The sequence below is a fragment of the Sorex fumeus genome, unplaced genomic scaffold (genome assembly GCF_029834395.1).
Source record: "Sorex fumeus unplaced genomic scaffold, SorFum_2.1 ptg000047l, whole genome shotgun sequence".
NCBI classification, from domain to species: domain Eukaryota; kingdom Metazoa; phylum Chordata; class Mammalia; order Eulipotyphla; family Soricidae; genus Sorex; species Sorex fumeus.
The window spans coordinates 4,495,647-4,517,292 of record NW_026606104.1 but is presented as its reverse complement, the minus strand read 5'-3'; the positions used below and the strand labels follow the sequence as shown (position 1 = coordinate 4,517,292).

General features: G+C 52.3%; 2 protein-coding genes across 3 annotated transcripts; both read right to left on the bottom strand.

Annotated features, from left to right (window-relative positions):
* Window positions 1–3,477: 3,477 nt before the first annotated feature.
* FLAD1 (flavin adenine dinucleotide synthetase 1) lies at window positions 3,478–11,051 on the bottom strand. Of its 2 annotated transcripts, none has more exons than XM_056123793.1 (8): window positions 10,925–11,051; window positions 10,246–10,467; window positions 7,594–8,338; window positions 5,992–6,139; window positions 5,643–5,741; window positions 5,352–5,541; window positions 3,744–3,817; window positions 3,478–3,652 (listed from the first exon to the last, which is right to left on the bottom strand). In XM_056123793.1, exons 2-8 carry the CDS (start codon window positions 10,324–10,326, stop codon window positions 3,517–3,519), a joined length of 1,473 nt encoding a protein of 490 aa, XP_055979768.1. In that variant the 5' UTR covers window positions 10,327–10,467; window positions 10,925–11,051; the 3' UTR covers window positions 3,478–3,516. The 2 variants fall into 2 exon arrangements, with proteins under 2 accessions (XP_055979768.1, XP_055979769.1); XM_056123794.1 differs by lacking the exon at window positions 10,925–11,051 and adding an exon at window positions 10,652–10,918.
* A 4,204-nt stretch (window positions 11,052–15,255) lies between these two features.
* Window positions 15,256–21,534, bottom strand: CKS1B (CDC28 protein kinase regulatory subunit 1B). The gene is made up of 3 exons (XM_056123804.1): window positions 21,260–21,534; window positions 17,460–17,587; window positions 15,256–15,797 (listed from the first exon to the last, which is right to left on the bottom strand). The coding sequence occupies exons 1-3, from the start codon at window positions 21,316–21,318 to the stop codon at window positions 15,745–15,747; spliced, it is 240 nt and encodes a 79-aa protein (XP_055979779.1). The 5' UTR covers window positions 21,319–21,534; the 3' UTR covers window positions 15,256–15,744.
* Between the last annotated feature and the right edge of the window lie 112 nt (window positions 21,535–21,646).

Here is a 21,646-nt window from a genome sequence, read left to right as displayed (position 1 = left end):
AGATAATAAGATATCATAAAAAAAAAAGTTCTGATAAGATGTCGCGCGGCCGCAAATGCGGCCGCGCGGTTCCAGAATCTGAATTTTATAGTCTCTGAGTCTTGGCTGCTGATGGGATTACACGGCGCCAGGGGGCCAGGTGGTGGGTGTGACCCCCGCCTACTGGAATTTGGAGGATCTGGGTGGAAGATGCTCGACTCCAATTCGAGTAGGCTTGGAGGTCTCGGCCCCGGAACCCGCGTGGCTTTGTCCCTCTGCCAGTACCTTCATGTGTGCTGAGAGTGGTCTCAGCATGGTGGTGGCTGGTCCTGGAGGTCTTCCTGGAGGTCTTCCTGGAGGGCTGCCGGAGCCCTGGTCGGGGCGGGGAGGAAAGCTCAACCCACTCCCCTCCAAGGGGCTCTGGGAAGGAACACCCAGGCGCGGGGGCAGAAGACTGCACTGGATGTGGTACCCCTGCAAAAAAAGAATCTAGTAAATGAAGATGCACTGAGATCCAGAGAGATAGTACTTCTTGGAAGACTCTTGCTCTGCACTCTATTGACCCCTGGTTTGATTCCTTGCTCTGCATAGGAGTGCTCCCTGAGCATAGGAGTGCTCCCTGGGCACAGAGCCAGGAGTAAGCCCTGAGTACTGCTGGGTGTGGCAAAACAAAAACAAAAAATAAAGCCCTACGGCTGAGCTGTGACCTCTGCAGAGGTCTACAGTGCTGACTCTTGGGGGTGCCTGGTGGGGGGCTATGGGGAGCCAAGTTGGTTGTGTGCAAGGCAAGCACCTTCCCCATGTGCTGTCCCTCTGTTCCTAGCAGTAGAGCTTTTGCTATGGATGAAACCCAGGATGGGTTCCTGGGTTCCATCCTGGGTTCCATCCATAGCACTGCAAAAATGGAAAGAGAGAAAGCAAGCAAGGTAGCGAAGAGATACTACATGGGTAAGGTGCTTTTGTCTTGCATGCAGCTGAACAGGGTCTCATCCCAGGCTCCACACAATACCCTATGGACCCCCGGAGTGGTCCTTGAGCACAGAACCAGGAGTAAACCCTGAGCACTGATGTGTGTGGCCCCCAAAAAAACAAGAAAAGAAGGAGGGAAGGGAATAAGGAACGGGTGAAGGTGGGGGCGGAGAGAGGCCAGGACTATAGCAATGATGTTCAGGCTGAAGGTCTGAGAGTGGACAGGTCACAGGCAACAGACCAGGGCTCAGTGAAGCAGAGGTAGTAAGTGGGGGCTTGGGAGAAAATACTGGGAGCACAGGACACATTGGGAGGTTTTTTTTTTTTCCTTTTGGCTTTTTTTGGTCACACCTGGCCATGCTCAGGGGTTACTCCTGGATCTGCCCTCAGAAATTACTCCTGACGGTGCTCAGAGGACCGTATGGGATGCTGAGATTGAATCTGGGTCAGTTGTGTGCAAGGCAAATACCCTTTCCACTGTATTATTGCTCCAGCCCCATCACAGAACACTTTGTTTTTGTTCTTGTTTTTCTTTTTGGGTCACACCCGGCAATGCACAGGCGTTACTCCTGGCTCATGCACTGAGGAATTACTCCTGGTGGTGCTTGGGGGACCATATGGGATGCTGGGAATCGAACCCAGATTGGCCGTGTGCAAGGCAAATGCCCTACCCACTGTACTATCGCTCCAGCCCCCATGGAAAACTTTGAATAATCCCTATTTCTGGCTCTGAGGTTGGGGCAGGGGGCTGAGTGAGCACCTCAGTAATCACGAGTGAGACAATGAAATGGCTGATGTAGGGCTGACCACGGTGAGGGGGTTCAGGGAAGGTCTGCTCTTGGGGCAGCCAAGTGGAAGAGCAGAAGTCAGGCGTGGTTCTGCTCAAGGGGCTGTTTGTGTCCGGCTGGCACTTGGGTTCTGTGATAAGCAGGGAACCTCACAGCCACGCAGGCCCTTCTCTCAGCTCCTCATCAGTGGGTGGGGCAGGTTGGGCCTCTGTGAGCACCCATGGCTCAGTGGCATCCCGAACATCGAGTTGTAGGCTAAGTCTTTCTGTTCCCTAAAGCGGGGTGAAGACCCAGCCCAGGCCTCCCAGAGACGCCTTCCTGGCATGTTGGGAGGTGCAGAAAGGAGGGCTTCGGGGGGCTTGTCCGGGCCCAGCTCGTCCCTCCCTGCTCCCATCCTGCTTGCTTCTATACCCTTCTGGGGGCTGACTGGCGACTCGCCTTAGCCTCTTTTGAGCTGTGCGCCTCACGGTGGGTTTATTGCCAATGACTTGAGTGATTCTCATACTTCAGAGGCTGCCTGTTCCTGGCGGTGGGCCCTCAGTGCCACAAGGGGCAGAGTGCCAGCTCTGATGCCAGGGGACCTGGTCAGCGGACTCAGTCCTGCTCTGCAGAAGTCTATAGGACTGACTCCTGGCAGTGTGCGGGGGGTGCCAGCAATCCAACCCGGGTTGACTGCATGTAAGGCTAAGTGCTCTCCCTGCTTCTCCTCTCTGTGTCCATTTTTGCTCAAGCACAAGGAGACCCCCTGGAGTCTTTTTTATCTTTTTCCTTTTGGGTCACACCCGGCGATGCATAAGGGGTTACTTCTGGCTCATGCACTCAGGAATTACTCCTGGCGGTGCTTGGGGGACCATATGGGATGCTGGGAATCAAACCCTGATCCGCCACATGCAAGGCAAATGCCCAACCCGCTGTGTTATTGTTCCAGTCTTCATGGGGGCTGGGAGGGGCAGCAGAGAGCAGAACAGGAAGCTGAGAAAGGTTCAGGTAAGGGGATCCCTCCAGGCCATGCCTGATACTGTTCCCCCCCCCCCCCCCATTCCACCCCTGTGCTAATCCAGCAGCTGTGAGTGCACTGGGGGGGGGGCTTGGTTCCCCTCAGGGGCTGCAGCGGCCCCTCCCACCCCACACTTGTTCTTGACAGGCACCAGGAGCCCCACATCCGAGGGCCTGGGCTTAGCGCTGTGTGTGTGGCCAGCAACTCCGAGCCCAGGAAGGTCGTGGAAGCTGCATCTGGGGATCTGAAGACACTGATACCCGGTGTGCACCACCAGTGGCTCACACTTGGATGTGGCTTAATTAATACAAATAGCAGCACTGGCATCAACGTGCTAATCAATCATCTACCCACTCTCTCCTTTTGGAGACAAAGGCCCCTGGGTCTGCAGGTGGGACCGGGGAAGGTTCTGGGCCTGTGGACAAGCTGAGTCAGCCCCTGTGGACGGAAAAGGAAAGGCGTGGGGAGGAGGGCCTGGCCACTCCATCTTTCATTCTTCAAAGCTATGCCAGCTGGGTCAGCTTTTGCAGCCGGGCCGCCCAGCCTCAGGAGCCCTCCTGGCTGGTGCAGTGCCCGGCCCTTCCCCTGCCTCCTCTGGCCCACAGGGCCTTGACAGCAATCAGAGTTGCAGTCCAGTCTCCTCCTCCCCATCCTGGGCCCTTGGTGCAAGCTGGGCATGGCCTCCTTGGGCCTCCCTCCGCCCCCAGGCAGGAAGATGTGACCACAGTGTGCATAGCAGAAGCTGTTTATTGTCAGGCCCTCCTGCCATCCGTCCACTGCAGGTCACATGCGCGAGTTGCGCTCCTCGTCCTCGTTTTCCAGGAGGTAGGCCGGGCGGTAGGTAGGCTGTCCCCCGGGGCTCAGGCACTTCAGAGCTGGGTTCCGTGTGGTGTTCTCTCGGCTCCCCAGTGACGTGTACCTGCAAAGGGGTCAGGGAAGGGGCAGGCCGGGATCGGGCTAGGCGCTCCCTCTCCCAGCGCCCTCATGCACCCCACCTCCAGCACCCTTACCCTCGGTCATACAGGATACAGTAGGGGACAAAGAGCTGCCGCAGAAAGTCCCAGATGTCCCTGTAGGTCCAGTCCTGCATGGGCAGAGAGGCAGGAAGATCGCAGGGTCCCTGCCCTCCTCTCCCCTGCTGCCTCTCCCCGGGAAGGGCCCAGCCCAGTTCTGCTGCTTGCTGGCTGCTGTGTTGGGGGTTTTTCCGTTTTGATTTTGGGCCACACCCTGTGGTGCTCAGGCCTTACTCCTGGCTCTGAGCTCAGGGATCACTTCCTGTGGGCTTGGGGGGAGGGGCCATATGGGGTGCTATGGACTGAACCTGGGTCAGCCAGACACAAGGCAAACACCCTACCCAATGTACTATAGTTTCTGCCCTGTATTTTTTTTTTTTTTTGTGGAGAAGGGTTCACTCCTGGTAATACTCAGGGTTTACTCCTGGCTGTGAGCCCAGGAATTACTCTGGCCATGCTCAGGGGACCATGACCATATGGGATACTCAGGATCCACCCTGAGTTGTTACATGCATAGCAAATGCCCCTTACCCTCTGAATTATCACTTTGGCCCCAGTGTCTGGTTTTTTTTTTTCTTTTCTCTTTTTGGGTCTCACCCAGCGATGCACAGGGGTTACTCCTGGCTCTGCACTCAGGAATTACTTCTGGCGGTAGCTCAGGGGACCATACGGGATGCTGGGAATTGAACCCTGGTCGGCAAACGCCCTACCCGCTATGCTATCGCTCCAGCCTCCAGTGTCTGGTTTTTAACCACACCTGGCAGTGCTCAAGGGCTAGTCCTGGCTCTAGGCTTGGTGGGGAGGGGGTGTCACTCCCAGCAGTGCTCCAGAGATGCTGGGGATCAAGCCCAGGCCACCTGCAAGCAAAGCCTTTGCTCTAGTCATCTCCCCTCCCCCTCCCTTGGCTTCCTACGAAGGATCTGCTGTCCCAGTCTCTGGTACAGCTTGTTCTGTGCAGGCCAAGCAGTGAGACTCGGAAAAGCATTAGCTTGTGGACTGCTTTCCACAGACCTGTGAATTAAGTCTGCGGCATTTGCTTTTTGTGCGGACAGAAATGCCCTTCTGTTCCCCCCTTTCTTTGCTTTTTGGGGCCACACCCAGCAACACTCAGCAGTTACTCCTGGATCTGCACTCAGGAATCACCCCTGGGAACCAGAGATAGAACCCAGGTCGGCTGTGTGCAAGGCAAACACCTTATCCACTGGACCTTTGCTCTGGCCCCACCGCTTAGTAACTAGGCTTGTCAATTCGTATTTCATTGTAATTACAAGGTGAGTACAAACGCAAAGTCACTGCTGCTGGGGAGAGTGCAGGCGTGAGCCACTGTCTACAGCAGGAACAGCACCTGCCTCTAAATAAAAGCTCAGTCAACAGTAGACACGGGTCCAAAGGATCGCTCAAAGGCTGGAGCTTCTTCCTCAACATGGCAAACCCTCCGCCCCCTAGCATGACTGGGGGCAGCCCAGGTGCCCTTGGGACGGCTGGGCAGACTTCGGCTGGTGTCACTAGGTCCTGGGAGTACTGCTTGGCGCTTTCCCCCCGCAATCCTGGCCAAAAGGCTGAGTGGACACTTGCAACTTCCTCTGGGAGGGCCCTGCTAGTTACCAGCAGTGGGTTGACGCGCATGAAGCTGGGCCAGCCGGGGTCGGTGGGGCTGAAGGCGCACAGGCTGCGGGAGTAGGGGTCTGTGCGCCGTGTGCCCATGAGCACTGCCTCCAGCTGTGGGTGCTGCGCCTGCAGCTCACACAGGGCCTGCTTCATGTCGCCCTCGGCCTCCAGCACCTGCAGGTGATATCTGGAGGGTTGGGGGAGGAAGTGCACGATGGTGATGTGGGGGTAGTCCGGAGGGGCCCTGCCAAGCGTCTCCCGGAGCCCCCGCCTCCAGGCCCTCAGTACCTCTTGGTGGTGTCTCGCAGGAACTGTTCCAGCTCGGGGAAGGGCGAGTCGCTGCGGATGTACAGGATCTGGAGGGGCTCCGAAGCATCGGGGTGCCTCCTGGGGGCAGGGGGCAGAATCCACAGGCCCGCTGGTGTGGGGGGGGCCTAGCAGTCTCCCCATCTCTCTTTCCTGGGTCTTTCTTCCTCCGGGCACCCCTCTGAGCTCTCACCTCCCAAGCCTGGGCACTTGGCCCTGAGTGCTCCCGATACAGGTCCTTCCCTCCCCAAAAGGCCCAGGCAGTGGCAGGGGAGAGGTAGGCAGGCTCCCTCCACCCCAGCCCCGGTTTCCAGGGAGAAGAGCGACTCACCTCTGCACTGCCGCGTGGAAGAGGTGCAGCAGAGCGGTGCAGTCCTTGCCCCCATTGAAGCCCACACACAGCTGGCTGAGCTTGTAGCGCGTCAGGGCCGTCTCGATGGTCTGCAGGGCCCCTGCCACCTTGTCTCCAAGAGGAGACCCTGCCAGGTGGCAGACAGCAGGGAGAGCATGAGACAGAGCCAAGGGCCCTTGCTCTGCTGAGAGCCCTGCGTGTGCACATGCTAGAGCCCACAGTCTCACCCCACAGGGATACCGTTGTCCAGTCCTGCACCACCGCCCTCATCTGCTGCAGCCTCCCCCCTTCCACACTCTTTTTTCCTTTTTTTTGTTTTTTTTTGGGTCACACCTGGTGTGCTCAAGGCTGACTCCTGGCTCTGTGCTCAGGGATCACTCCTGGAGGTGCTTGGGGAACCATAACAAGTGCTGGATTGACTGCAGGTTGGGCACATGCAAGATGAGTTCCTTACCTGTTGTACTATCACTCTGGCTCTCTGATTTGGGCTTTGGGTCACATATAACAGTGCTAGGAGTGACTCCTGGTTCAGTGTTGGGGGGAAAACTGAACCTGGGTTCCAGCATGCACAACCTATGCTCAGTCCACAGGGCTCTCTCCAATCCCCTCATGGTCTTTCTTTTTCTTTTTTTTTTTTTTTTTTGTTCTTGGCTCACACAGAGTGATGCTCAGAGGTTACTCCTGGCTCTGCACTCAGGAATTACTCCTAGAGGTGCTCAGGGGACCATATGAGATGCCAGAGATCAAACCCAAATAGGCTGTGTGCAAGGCAAACACATTCCCTGCAGTACTATAACTCCAGCCCTTCATGGTCCCTTCTTAAATCTTCCAAGCACACCACAATGTGCTTGCCCACCTACTGGTCTGGCCAGATCCTCCTTGTCTATCAGCTTATCTGTCACTTACTCAGAGACCCCAGCGGAATCTCTGCTGTCAGACACCTGCTGTCTTGTCTTGGGACACCACCAGCCCATGTAGCCAGAAAGACAGGACAGTGGGAAAGGTGTCGGCTTTGCATGCAGCTGACCAGGATTCCAACCCTGGCACCCTCTAGGGTGCCCTGAACAACAACTGGTGTGATCTCAAACAAAAAAAATCAGGGGCTGGAGTGTTTGCCTTACATACAGCCAATCAGGGTTCAATCCCCAGCATCCCATTATGGCTCCCCAAGCACTGCCAAGGATTTTAATTCTTGAGTGCAGAGCCAGGAGTAATTCCTGAGCTTTGCTGCTGTGATCCATAAAGCCCCAAAACAACCCCCCCCACAAAAAAATAAGCCAACTACCAGTCCATTAGGAAGACCTGGAGGTATACTCTCAAGCATTAGGGCATTTCCTGGGGTGGGATGGGGACCCACAGGGTGGCCAGTCAGCAGGGACATTGCACAACTGTCCTTTGGGGTGCCAGCCCCAGTGCCTGGTACTAGTGAAAGCAGGCCCCCTCAGCATTTATCAGGAGGCCAGCATGGCCCTGCAGCCGCCTGCTACCCTTCCGGGAGGGGCTGAGAGCCATCCACAGTGCCTGCATTCACTGGCCAACAGGAGGGGCCCAGACTTGGTGCCTCTGACAGGAGGCCCCTACCTGACTCTGTGAGTCTGTACACGGCCTCACTGGCCTGCTCCACAGCATGAGGCACGTAGGGCACCAGTGAGCCGGGGGGCAACCGGGCACGCAGGTAAGCCAGGCACTTCTCCAGCGACCCTTCTTCCTCCGAGTCCAGCGTGAGCTTCACCTGGTAGTAGTTGTTAGCCCAGTCTGGGTACGAGCCTATGCCCAGCCGGCGCCCGAAGTGGGCCTGGGCCTCGGTCAGCACAGGGGCGATGGAGGCCTCATTGGCCGCCACATAGAGCTCGCGCAGGTGGAAGTGCACAGCTGTGTTCTGGAAGAGTCCCTTCAGGCCTTCCAACACACGGCGCAGCAGCTGGGGGATGCCCGGGAAGAGGTAGACGTTCCGGACAGACACCAGCGGGAAGCGGAAGCGCTGGCCCGTGTGTGGGTCGGTGCCGTAGTGTAGGCGGGCTGAGGCGGGCACCCGCGACATCTTCTCCCAGCCCTGCCCACCCAGTGCTCGGATGGCGGCTTCCAGCTCTGGGTGCGGCTGGAGCTCGTCCCCGAAGGCCTGGGCAACTGCTTCAAATGTCAGGTCGTCATGAGTGGGACCGATGCCCCCTGCGGTGAGCACATGGGTGAAGCGGCTGGAGAAAGCGGCCACCTCAGCCGCGATGGTGGCCACCTCATCGGGCACCACAGAGACGCGGCAAACCTGGACGCCCAGGGAGCGCAGCGTCCGACACAAGAAGTAGGTGTTCGTGTCCTGGGTGTGTCCCTGGGGTCGGGAAAGCCACAGCATCAGTGCAGTGGGGCTAGGAGGCAGCAGCAACCTGACAATGAGACCCTCTTTTGGGGGGCACCTTGGGCAGCCACAAAGGCTGGACTGGGCATGTATGATGGTCCATTCCAGGGAAGGTTCCTGCACAGTGACCTGGACCTTCACCTTCCTGGGGAGGTTCCCGCAGTCACCCCCCATCTTCCCTCCCTGGGGGGGGTTCCCACACAGAGTGACCCCACCTTCCCCTTCCTGGGGCGGTTCCGGCACAGTGATCCTTCCCTTCCCTTCCCTGGGGAGGTTCCCATACAGTGACCCCCTCACCTTTACCTCCCTGGGCTGATTTGTTTAGTTTTGGTTTTTGGGCCACACCTGATGGTGCTCAGGGCTGACCCCTGACTCTGTATTCAGGGATCACTCCTAGTGGGGCTCAGGGGACCATATGGGATGCTGGGGATTGAACCTTGGTCAAGTATGTGCAAGCAAGTGCCCTTCCCACTGTGCTATTGCTCCAGTCCTTGTCTGAGCTTATTTATTCTACCAATGACTCAGGTTTGAAAACATACCACTTCCTCAGCCCTGCACGAACGGCCCCAGTCCCCAGGATTTCTTGGGGCATCTTCATGGCATCATTTGGGCAGCCCCAGACAGTGTCTGCAGCCACTCAGTCCTTCACCCTCTCAGCTCTGATCACTGCCTGATGCAATGTCTGTCCTCTTGGGTTCCACTGCCACCCAGCAGGCCCTTGGCACCTTTCACCTGGACTGCAGCAACAGCCCCCTGGCCAGGTTCCCGGCCTCGGGCCACAGCGCTCTGCTCCTGGATAACCTCCCAACGTGTCACTGGGATTGCTTCACTCCTGGGCCCCAGAGCTATTTGTTGTTTCCAGCCCTATGCAGAATAAAGTTCAAATTCCTGCAAAGAGTATCTGGGACTGTCTCTCCTGTGAGTCCGTTCTCGCTTCCAGCTCCATCCCTACTTCTCTCTACAGAAGGGTTAGTGGTTATGGGTAACTGTGGAGTAAAGGAGAATCGAGCTTAGCACCACGATTATTTCTTTCTGTTTTTTTTTTGCTTTTTTTGCGTCACACCTGGTGATGCATAGGAATTACTCTGATGCTGGGAATCTAACCCAGGTCAGTCTAACCCAGGTCAGCCACGTGCAAGACAAATGCCCTACCCGCTGTGCTTCAGCCCCTCTGTTTTGTTTTTGGTCACACCCTGTGGTGCTGGGATTCAACTCAGGATGGTCACAGTCACGTGCAAGGAAAGCACCTGAATCCTGCCATTAGCTCTTCAGCCTATTGCTCCTTCTGAACTCCTCTCAGTCTGAGTCTCCTAATCTATTAACTTTATAACTTATGATTAGGGTAAATTTATAATAACTTATCTATGACCCATAAGATTAATAATAAAAGTACTGACTGTGGGGTTGCTCTGAGAATAAGCAAAATCACACAGGTGTTATAATAAGCACACTGCCAGACCTAGTAACCACTAAGTCAACAGAGGTTAATTAATAGTATAATGAACCCAGATGTCCACTGTGGCCTGAGGTAAGACCTCCCTAAGCTTCTAGAGGATTTCTCCCTTCTAGTACTATCTTTCTACCTCATTCTATCTAGTACTTTCCTTCTTGATCCATTCTTTTGAATGTCTTGAGTCATTTTTCAAATAGGCAAGTTATAACTCTCTCTTTTTTTCCCTTTGGCTTTGGGGCCCCCCGGCAATATGGGGTGCATGTAAGGCTAGTGCCTTCCCCTGTAAGATTTTTAACAAAGCTGAAAGAATGTGGCTCTCTCTGGATTCAGGCAGCAGCAAGGGGCTCTCACCCACCCTCCCTCAACAGAATGCAGAGCCGAGTAAGGAAGGCCACACCCTCCCTCCCAGGCTTCTGTCCCCACACACCTTGAGTATTTCATCTCCCACAATGATGATGCCCGCTGTCACGTTGTGCTTTTGGGGAGGATCAGAGGCCCCAGACGCCATGGTCCTGCTTGCTCTGGCCCTCTGCAGGGCCCTCCAGTAGCCACGCAGACCCCAAGATAGGGGTCGCAAGCATAGGGGTCCCGCCAGGTCTACAGGGCACTGGGGGCCATAGCCCGAACAGGGGGCCGATGGTCCAGGAACCTGGAGAAGCCAGAAAGGTCAATGGGAGAGCAGAAGTGCACGTCATTCTAATCAGTTTCTTGACTCAGCACCTTTACCTCCGCTTTAATAATCGTGTTCTTAAACACCAGCCCATGCTTCCTTAAATGCCTTACAAGCGTGGCTCCAGTCTCCTTGAAAGTGTTCTGTTCCTCCGTGTACCTACCACTTAAATTGTCCTTTGTCTTCCGAGGCTGGCTCCTGTAATGTCTGTCGAATCTTACATTATCTGCTCCTTTAAATGTCTCTTCTCTTTGGGGCACCTGTCCCTTTAAATGTCTACATTACCCTGGGCTTTCGCCCCTTTAAATGCGTTGCCCTCTCTCCACCCCCAACCAGAATTCAGTCGCCTTGTTTCGCAACCTTCCGCACCCTTTCAAGCCTGGAATTCCCGTTCTTCCCACTACGTTCAGGCTACGGAGCCATTCCAGGTTCTCACCTGCCTCTCGGGCCCCTTCACCGGGTCTTTCCTTCTCGCCTTTCCTCATGTCCTAGGGCAGCTTCCGTACTCAGAGTCCCGCCTTAAGCTCGCGTCTCTCTCTTTTTAATTGGTTATTTCGGCTATCCTTCAGACTACTCCCGAGGTCCCATTGGTGTATTTGACTGTCGCTCGCGAACCTCAGCCAGAAGGCGGGAGCGGTGCTGGGTTGTTATTGGCGACAAGCACGTGGTCACCTCTAACCCGGAAACTTGGGGCCGGGCTCCGACTCGCGGGGCGGGGCTTCTCTTATCTCAGGGGTGGACCTGGGGGCTCTGCGGTGACAAAGGAGCGGAGGTTTGCCAGATGCTCCAAAAGGCTTATTTCGGGAGCGCCCTTCTGGTGCTGGACTAAAGGGAGGCCTGACTCTAGCTCCCTTCTGCCTTCAAGAAAACTGCTGATAGTAATTTTTGGAAGGTGAGACGCTTTGGACCACACACAGCGGTACTCGGGCTTACTCCTCTCTCTGCCCTCAGGGACCACCCCTGAAGGGGCTTGGGAGGACGCTTTTCACTGCCCGGCATCAAACCCTGGTCGGCTTTGTGCAAGGCAGAGGCCCTACCCGCTGTACCGTGTCTCTGTTCCGTTTTCAAGTTCTTCTGTGCATGTACTTTACTCATTGGCCGGAACTCCTAATTCTAGCTAAAGGGCCCAGGGGCCGGGACTTCTGGGATTTTATTATTGTTTTTAAGGTCATACACAGCTGTGCCCAGAGCTTACTCCTGACATTATGCTCAGTGGGCCCTGGGGGCCTTATGGGATGCCAAAGATCGAATTTGGGTCCACCGGTGTGAAGCAAGCACGCTTCCCACTCTACTATCCTCTGGCCCCCGACTCTATATGGATTTTATAAGATAGGAAAGAATAACTGTGGGCACTGCCTTGTGGGCATTGCCTGTGAGGTAGGATCTTGGAGGTGAGTGAGCTTCTCAATGGAACTTTAGTCTTCATCATCAAGGATAAAGCTAATTACTTAAACCTCCTTTGACAAAGTCTTTTAAGTTAAACATCCTCTCCCATTTCTGGTCTTGCAGGGACTTCTGAAGGCAGTGGCACCTTGTCCTGGTTTACTCACACTTATATTGTCTTTGGCCTACAAGTGTTTTTCACTGGGAGTCTCCCAATAGTACTGGAGGTCTGGGCTGAACTAGGACCATGCTGGGCAGGGATCCGGCTTGGTCCTCTGTACCTCCCCCTGTGGCCCCCTGCCCCCGGATTTCTTAACTCTAAAAGGGCTTCTGAAACTTCTTTATTGTGTTTTTGGGTCACACTTGGTGTGCTCCTCAAGGCTCTCTTGGCTCTCTCACTCAGAAGATTATAGGCCGTGCCTAGAACCAAACTAACATTGGCCATATACAAGACAAGCACCCTACCTGTCACCAGATCTTCTACGGTCTTTTCCATAGTAATAAACATCTTTACAGCAGTGTTTTTCAACCCTCCTACTGTGGCCCCCTAGTCTCATACCATGCGCCCCCACTTATGTGAATTTTCATCTGTGGCCCCCTTGGAATATCCTGGAGCCAACTGAGAAACACTGATTTAGAGGACTACTAAACCATACTTGAACTAATTTCACTCCTAATAATCATCTAAGAGAAAATGATTACACAGGCTCAGAAAGTTTGAAGGGATTGTAACCAAGAACCTCAAAATGCTGAAGTGAATGGGCAGGCAGGCTTTTACATTTTTGTATCAAGTCATTGGCTCCTTGTCCTTTTCAGTTAAAAGAACCTCAGTTCAGGGCTGGAGAAATAGTACAGCAGGAATGGTGCTTGCTTTGGGCAAAGCCTACCCGGGGTCAATACCTTGTATCCCATGTGGTGCCCCAAATAGCCAGGAATAAGCCTGGAGCAGCACTAGGTCTGGGCCGAAAACAAAACAAAACAAAAAGAATAATCAACTCAAAAATTAAGGCAAGGGTTGGAGTGATAGCACAGTGGGTAGGGCATTTGCCTTGCATGCGGCAGACCCGGGTTCAATTCCCAGCATTCCATATGGTCCCCTGAGTACTGCCAGGAGTAATTCCTGCGTGCAAAGCCAAGAGTAACCCTTGAGCATCGCCGGGTGTGACCCAAAAAGAAAAAAAAAATTAAGGCAAGACAAAAATTCCATTTGTAGGGCTGGGATGGGTTGCAGTGGCAGAGCACTGCATTTGCACATGTGATGTCCTGGATTTCATCCCTGGCACTGAAGAAAAAAAAAAAAACAAAACACCCAATAAAAGTCAAAGGAGGACTGGAGAAACTGTTGGGTGCTTGCCTTACACATGACTGACCTGGGTTCTATCCCTGCCACCCCATATGGTCCTCTGAGCCCTGCCAGGAGTGTTCCCTGAATGCAGAGCCAAGAGTAAGCCCTGAGTACCATAGGGTTTGGTGTAAAAACAGAACAAAAATCAGGCACCACCCATCAAAGAAACCCCCACAAGTTTCACTTGCCTAATAACAGGAGCCATATGTTCCATTATCTTTATTAGTATTAAGGGTGACATTCGACTCCCCTCCTCCTCCCATAAGAAACCCAAACCTGAAACATCTGCTCTTGTTGAATCCTTCACTAGGGTGTTCTGAAGCCCAAATAGGGCAACCAGAATTACCTGAGAGCTTATTAAGCTTATTAACATGTCACGGGGCCCAACCTTCAGTTTCAGATTCCGTAGGTCTAGGGTGGAGCTGGGTTTTTTTTTTTTTTTTTGAGTTTCCAGGTAATTTTGATACTTTGGGTCTAGGAGTCACATTCAAGAACCGCTCTAGGGCTAAATGCACACAGGGGAAAGAGGGCCAGTTAATTGTTCTTATTTAGTACGGTGTACTTACAAGTAGTTTTTTGCACAAATGTTTTGTGCAGTACTCAGTGGACCAGGTGGTACCTAAGATTGAATCCCAGCCTCCTACACACAAGCATTCCAGTTCACTGAGCCATGGCTTTGGCCCCCAAATGTTTACTTCAACAGCCATGATTTGCATTTGTTTTTGTAAAGGTCATGTAAGTACTTGCATAAAAATACAGGAAATCTTCAGAACAAAGTCACACCCCTTATCAATTAAGTCTGCAAACTAGGAATGATTTAGTAACAGTACCTTTTTTTTTTTTTTTTGCTTTTTGGGTCACACCTGGTGATGCACAGGGGTTACTCCTGGCTCTGCACTCAGGAGTTACTCCTGGCGGTGCTCAGGGGACCATATGGGATGCTGGGAATTGAACCCGGGTCGGCCACGTGCAAGGCAAATGCCCTACCCGCTGTGCTATCTCTCCAGCCCCTTAACAGTACCTTTAAAGCCACCAAGAGATTCCAATGCTTAAGAAGCACTGAAAACACCCCAACCACTGTGTCCAATGTACCAGGTCATAGGTGTTCCTGAGTCTTAGGTCAGACAGAAAGTAAGTAGAATGCACTAGCGCCTCTTCCCCTCATATGGTATTAGACCTGTGTCAGAGGAAACATTCCGAATTACAGTTCTTTATGCTTTTTTTTTGTGTTTTGCCCAAAAACACCACCAGGCTGTACTCAGGGATCACTCCTAGAGGTGCCTGGAGGACCACAGGCATGTAGGAATTATTTGCCGCATGCAAGGCAAGTGGTTTAAGCCCTATACTATCTTTTCATTCCCAGCTCTGGCCCCATTTAGCAGTGTTCAGAAATTATTCCTGGCAGGCTTGGGGAACCATTATGGGATGCCAGGGATTGAACCTAGGTTGGTGTGTGCAAGGCAAACCCCCTACCTATTGTACTGTTGCTCTCCATTCTTCCCACCCACCCCCAGCTCTTTTGTTTTAATGATATTAGCCCTATATAACTTCTCTGGCAAAATATATACTAGATATTTACAATAAGTCTGCTTACTGTAAAGTAGGATAGGAGCCAGTTACCTGGGTGTTAAGTTTCATGAACTGAAGAGTTTATAATCAATTCAATGCTCACCCTGTGAAAGGGAAAATCTTTTGTTGTTTTGGGGCTATACCTGGAGATGCTCAGAGATTACTCTTGGTTCTTTACTCAGGAATTACTCCTGGAGGTACTTTGGGACCATATGAGTTGCCAGGGATGAATCCAGGTTGGCCGCATGCAAGGCAAGTACCCTACCCACTCTACTATCTCTCCAGTCCCAGATCTTTACAATGAAGAGAATTTGTTTTTATGCCACACCCTGCGGTGTGCAGGAGCTACTCTCCCATTCTGGGTTTAAGGGGGGACCATGCTTTATCAGATCGAACCTGGGGCTCCCACAGGCAGAGCATCTGTTCCAGTCCTTAAAATCACCTCCCCAGCCAACAATGAAAGAATCTCATTATAAAAACTTCCTCTTTAATCAAGGCTGCAAAATGGAAAGAGAGTTCTTGGGGGAAAAAAAAAGGAAATTTTCCAATACATTGAAACACAAATCACCATACATACAACACTGGGCAAGAAAAGGAAAAAAAAAAACCAAAAAAACCCTTCTAAATAGCAAGTTGACAATCCCTGTAACAGCATGGTCTGAGAAGCAGGTGCGTCCTACACACGCTATGGAGTGTGCTCAGCCAGAGACGGTGCTTGCAGTGGCTCTTGGGGTCACACTCAGCAGAGTCTCAGCCCAGGAGCATCATCTGGCTGGGCTGTGGTGCTGCTGGCTCTGCTCAAGAAGCAAAGCAGCCACCAGCACATTCAAACAGTGTATCGAGCGAACATCCTTTAAATATCAAAGTGAGAAACAAGGCAACACAATAATGTCATTGGAAAGACGCTAGCAAATGAGGACAGCTGCGGAAGCGCCAGGCTGCAGAGTGGCTCGCCAGCTTCATTTCTTTGGCTTCTTGGGGAGTGGCCTCCGGAACAGCAAGATGTGTGGTTCTGTAAGAGTGAGTGAAATCTAAGAGCAGAGCTTCCATCACTCTATGCATGACCTAGCATGGATCCCACCTCCCGCTATCACCCCCTCAGATCTCTAACTGAATTAAGCTGTAAGTCTGTGGCCTCAGCACCAGACCCAGAGCCTGTTATCTGAGCATAGGACTGTTACCAGCAGTCTTGAGCGGTTTGAACAGCCCCAGGGCACTTTAATTCCTTTTGCCCTACAGTTGGTGTCTGGTGTCTGATCAAGACAAATACTTTCCTTGGCTTTTTTTGAAACACATCCAAAGATTTGCTTCCTTTTGTCTCTTTTGGGTCACACCCAAAGGGATCACTAAGGGATCACTTCTGACAGGGGCTCTGGGGACCCTATGTGGTTCCACGAATCAAATGGGATGGCCGTATTTAAGGCAAGTGCCTTATCACCTGTACTAGCTCTCCAGCCAAAAAATTTACTTTCTGATGGAGAATGAAACAAGGGTCATAACTTCACAACCAGGATATATATGTTCTTAGTTAAAGCATACCCTCTTGGGCTGCAGAGACAGCACAGTAGGAATGACACTTGCCTTGAATGCTGCTGACCTGGGCTTGATCCCCAACACCCCCCGAGGGCTGGAGTGATAGTACAGTGGGGAGGGCGTTAGCCTTGGCATTAGCCTGCACATGGATGACCAGGGTTTGATTCCCATTTGGTCCTTGAGCACTGCGAGGAGTAATTCCTGAGTGCAGAGACAGGAGTAACCCTTGACATCACCAGGTGTGACCCAAAAAGGAAAAACAAAGTACAAGAAGTGATGCCTGAGCATAGAGCCAAAAGTAAACCCTTTAACCTGGGTTTACTACTGCAGGATGTGCCCTCCCACCCCCCCAAAAAAGAAGTAACTGGAGAGATAGTACAGCAAGTAATATACATTTGCCTTGCAGGCAGCCAACCCAGGATTAGTTCCCAGCATTGCATATTATCCGCTTAGCAAAGCCAGGAAGGAGTAAGGCCTTAGCACCATCAAAAGGGGCCCCAAAACAAAAACCACCACCAACAAAAATACCCTTTGACTGAACTAGAGATGAAAGGACAGTTTGTTTCAGAACTTTTAAGACTTTACTTTTGTTTTGGTTTTTGGGCCGCAGCAGGTGATGCTCAGGAATTACACCTGGGGGGCTTTCGGGGGCTACAGCTGGCAGTTCTCAGGGGTTATTATTCCTAGTTCTGCACTCAGAAATTATTCCTGGTAGTGCATGGGAGACCATATGGCATGCCAGGGATCAATCTTGGGTCAGCCTCGTGCAAGGTAAGCATCCTACCTGCTGTACTATCTCTCTGGCTCCTCTAAAGACTACATTTACCCTTCATTTTGATCACTCCAATTTCCCTAGAAAGTATGGCAGAGGCAGCTAGAAATAAAAGCTAAGCAATAATACTTCATGCCTTTCATCTTCTTTTCTTTTCTTTTCTTTTGGAACCACATCAGGCAGTGCTCAAGTCTGACTACTGGAGATGCTCAGGGGACCATATGGGATCAAACCAGGGTTGGCCATGTACAAGGCAAGAGCCCTAGTGCTGTACCATCTCCCTGCGCCCCTTCTTCCTGTGGATCATGCAAATTTGTCATTCCCTTAGGGAAGCAGTCATACACCGTTGTGTCCAGCCATTGCACTGACCTGGTTCATGGATCATATAATGGACCCATCCCTGACTCTGCTGAACGCCAAGATTCCGCCACTCCGACTCAGACATCAAATGGGTTTTAGGGACCAGCTTGGCTATATCCTTGGGCAACATGACATGCCTGTAACAGAAACATGAGAAGGTGGGAATCTGCATTCATACAGGGTACAGTCCATTAGTAAAGCACCTGCACACAAAACCACCACAAAGATAACCCTGGCTTTTTTTTCTTTCTCTTTTTGGGTCACACTCGGCAATGCACAGGGGTTACTCCTGGCTCTGCACTCAGGAATTACTCCTGGCGGTGCTCAGGGGACCATATGGGATGCTGGGAATCGAACCCGGGTAGGCCGCATGCAAGGCAAATGACCCACCCGCTGTGCTATCGCTCCAGCCCCAAGATAACCCTGGATTTAACGGGGGTTCATACATCTCATTGTATGGCAGAGGCAGCTAGAAATAAAAGCTATGTCAATTGTCACAAAATCATGAAAAAACCCAAATCAACCAAGTGAACAGTAAGATTGCAAGTACCTGGGAGACGTTGCCTCTCTGATGGAGCTTACAGCTATTCTCCTATACCTAGTTCTCTTTTCAGGGGGGTCGGGGTAAGGGCCATCCATCTGGTGATGCTCCTGGCGCTGTGCTCAGGAATCACTCCAGGTGAGCTCAGGGGACCATATGGGATTCTGGGAACAAACATGGGTCGACCGCATGCAAGGCAATGGTTGCCTTACCTGCTGTACTATCACTCCAGCACCCATTCCTAGTGTCTTTAACTGGACCATTACAACCCATATGGGGCTTTATTGCTGAATAGGAGAGCCATGAAAAAGGTGCTTTATAGTTTTTCTTTTTTTGTGATACCAGGGAATTGAACCCAGGGCCTTACACATGCAAGGGAAGTGCTTTACTGCTAAGCCACTTCCCTTGCTCGAAAAATGTGTTTTAAAGTGGAGCTCAAGGGGCTGGAGCAATAGAACAGCGGGTAGGGCGTTTGCCTTGCACGCGGCCGACCTGAGTTCGATTCCCAGCATCCCATATGGTCCCCTGAGCGCCGCCAGGATTAATTCCTGAGTGCAGAGCCAGGAGTAACCCCTGAGCATCGCCGGGTGTGACCCAAAAAGAAAAAAAAAAATAAAGTGGAGCTCAAGGAACCAGAATGAGAGTATGGTGGGGGTGGGGGGGGACTTGCCTTGCTGGTAGCTAATCCCGAGCACCCTGCATGGTTCCTACAAATCCTGCCAGTAATGATCCCTAAATGTAGAGTCAGGAGTTATCCCTGCACACTGCTAGGTGTGCAAAATAAGTCAGTCGGAAGCGATAGCTCAGTGGACTGAGTGCATATTTTGCTGTGAGGGGTCCAGGCCCCTTTTCTGGATCAGTGACCCTCCCCCGCACTGAGAATCAAAAGGAGTGACTCCTGAACACCAAACGGGGAGGGAGAACCCCCCAAACGCTACCAGGTAGGGCTCTCCAAAACAAAATTTACTCAACAAGAGTGGAGCTTCTTAAACTTCCCACTTGCAGCAACCCCTTTTCACCCAGAGAATTTTTGTTGTGTTGTTTGGTTGGGGTTTTGGGCACATCCAGCAGTGTTTGGGGCTCATTCCTGGCTCTGCGTTCAGGGATCACTCTGGCAGGTTTATTATAAGCAAATACCGACACACCCATTTTGTATACTCAGGGCTGGAAAAAATTTCTTAGGTGAGGGGCCAGGGGTGGTACAGCAGGGGACATACTTTCCTTGCATGGAGGTGATTCAGGTTTGATCCCTGGCACCACGTCAGGTTCCCTGATCCCAGCTGGAGTGATCCCTGAATGCAGAGCAGGAATGAGCCCTGAGCACTGCTGGATGTGCCCAAAACCCCAACCAACCAACCAGCCGAACAACACAACAAAAATTCTCTGGGTGAAAAGGGGTTGCTGCAAGTGGGATGTTTAAGAAGCTCCACTCTTGTTGAGTACCCTAAGACTGTTAATTGATTTGAGGTGATTCTGAGCTAGACTGGGATGGGAAAGATGCGTTTGTGAAGGGCTGTTAAGGAGCCACTGGGAAGCAGGAAACAGAAATCTCTTATCTGGAATCTCACTGTCACATCTCTGGAGGGATGTGCCACAAGGCTGCCTTTGGGAAATTCCATGTTTTCCTAACCAAGGAAAAGTCTCCTTTCCTGGCAAACAAATTACTCTGACTCTGAATCAGGCTGAGCCACTGAGACTTCCTCAGACTCAGTGAATGTACTAAACGCCCTTTCTGTGACACTGAGTTATTTCCCCAAGAATCATTCCTGTCCAAAAGTCTAAAAAGAGTTTATATTTTAACAGGCCCCTGGCACTAAGTTAGGCCTCAATACCTAATTAGACCAAAATAAAACCAACAAAACTCCCAAATCAAATGCCTCTCTTTTCTCTTTCCTTTCTTCCCACATTTGGAGGTGCTCAGGCGTTGAATCCCAATCCCAGCGTCCCATTTGCAAAGCATGTACTCCATACTCCAGCCCAATGAGCTCTTTTTCTCCAACTTCTCAAACACCTTTCCTAAACCAAAACACCCCTACCAAGATTTCAATTTCTCAGGGGATGTGGCTTGTGACTACTTGTCCCCGGCCCCATGTTATAAGCATACAGTTTTAATTTGCCCAGCGCTGGGGAGAGGGAATCAGCAGAGAGAAAAAAGGAAAGTTAATTGTGTCTAAGCATAGCCTGGGGGCGGGGCTGGGTCCGTCCCCAAGGACACAGCATACAGATGTCATGTATTTGTGAGCCCATACCCAGTTCTACAGAAGGCCCACAGTCTTGAAAGAGACTGGAGAGGAAACACAAGAGTATTATTTGCATCTGCTTCCTTCCATGGAGAAGATACAAACTAGGAAGTCACTTTAGTGAACACAGTGAACACAGACTTGTGAAATGCCAACGTTTGTGGCTTCCTTCCTTGATTTTCCAGTCTGGAATGAAGGATTTAGGATTAAGTGCAAACACTTAATCACTAAGGAGTCCTTGGGCTCCCACTGCAACGTACAGAATCATAACGCTCATCTTCTGTATTCCCGAGTCTGCCAGTATCTTCCAGATTTTCAGGTGTTGGAAGACTTGCACTCTGGAAGAAACACCTGCGGCCTATAAGCTCTCCACAACTGCTTCCTAAATAGGTTCCCTAACAAACATTTGCAAAGTCTTGCCTTCATGGTCCCGGCCAGCTTTACTCCACACCGATTCCGCGAGGCCCCTTTTCCATGAATGAACAACACTCAACTCCTCTGGCATTAAGGACCAGAGGCAGAAAATGCCAGTCCCACCCGTCTTCCCTTTCAGGTCTATGGTTGCGGCGGTGCAACTCGTCCAAAGATCTGAGAGCTCGAACTGGAAACCCGACAGCGGGCTGGGACTCAAACCCTGAGTTTCAGCAGTCACGCAAGGGCAAGAGTTCTAACATTGAGTTTTGCTCCCCCATGGTCAGAAACCCTAAAGAGTTGTCAATTTGCTCGCACTCTTTCCGCGCCCTCCCCCCCGCCGCCGTCCCAGAACGGGCGGATAGACCGCGCCCTGCCCCCCGCCGCCGTCCCAGAACAGGCGGATAGACTCCAGCCTATTCCCACTTTGTTTCTCCAACGAGCACCCCCCACAGCCCCTCTCTGCGCATGCGCCTTCCGCTCCCACCCAGCGCTCCGCGTCCCGTTAGCCTCCCGCGCATGCGCTGCGGCCTTCGCTTCTGTCCGGTCGGGTCTCTCTCGGGGCCCTAACTTGCTAAAGTTCACGATCTCACTCCAGCCCCCCGTGCGGCACTAACCGGTACTCGAATTCCTCGTCGTCGTATTTGTCCGAGTAGTAAATTTGTTTGTGTGACATGATCGCTCCGCCTTGAGGAACTCCAGCCCCGCGACGCCAACCTCCAGGCAACTCCCAGAAGCACGCGCTCCCACTCGCTCCGGCCTCGCTTTCAAACACGCCGCCTGCGCTTCCGATTGGCCCCTGAGGTTTAGGGCGGGACAGCTCCACCTCCAGGCCTCCGATTGGTCCAAACTGGCAGCTCTTTCCGTCTCGATTGGCGCACAGCGCTTACGTGCCTCAGGAGCGAGCTCAGATTCAAAATGGGCCGGTCCCTGGCTCCCAGCGCGCTGGTACGCGGTCCCGTGCTGCTATTGGCTGCTCTGGGAAAGTGGGCGGGGCGTGGGTG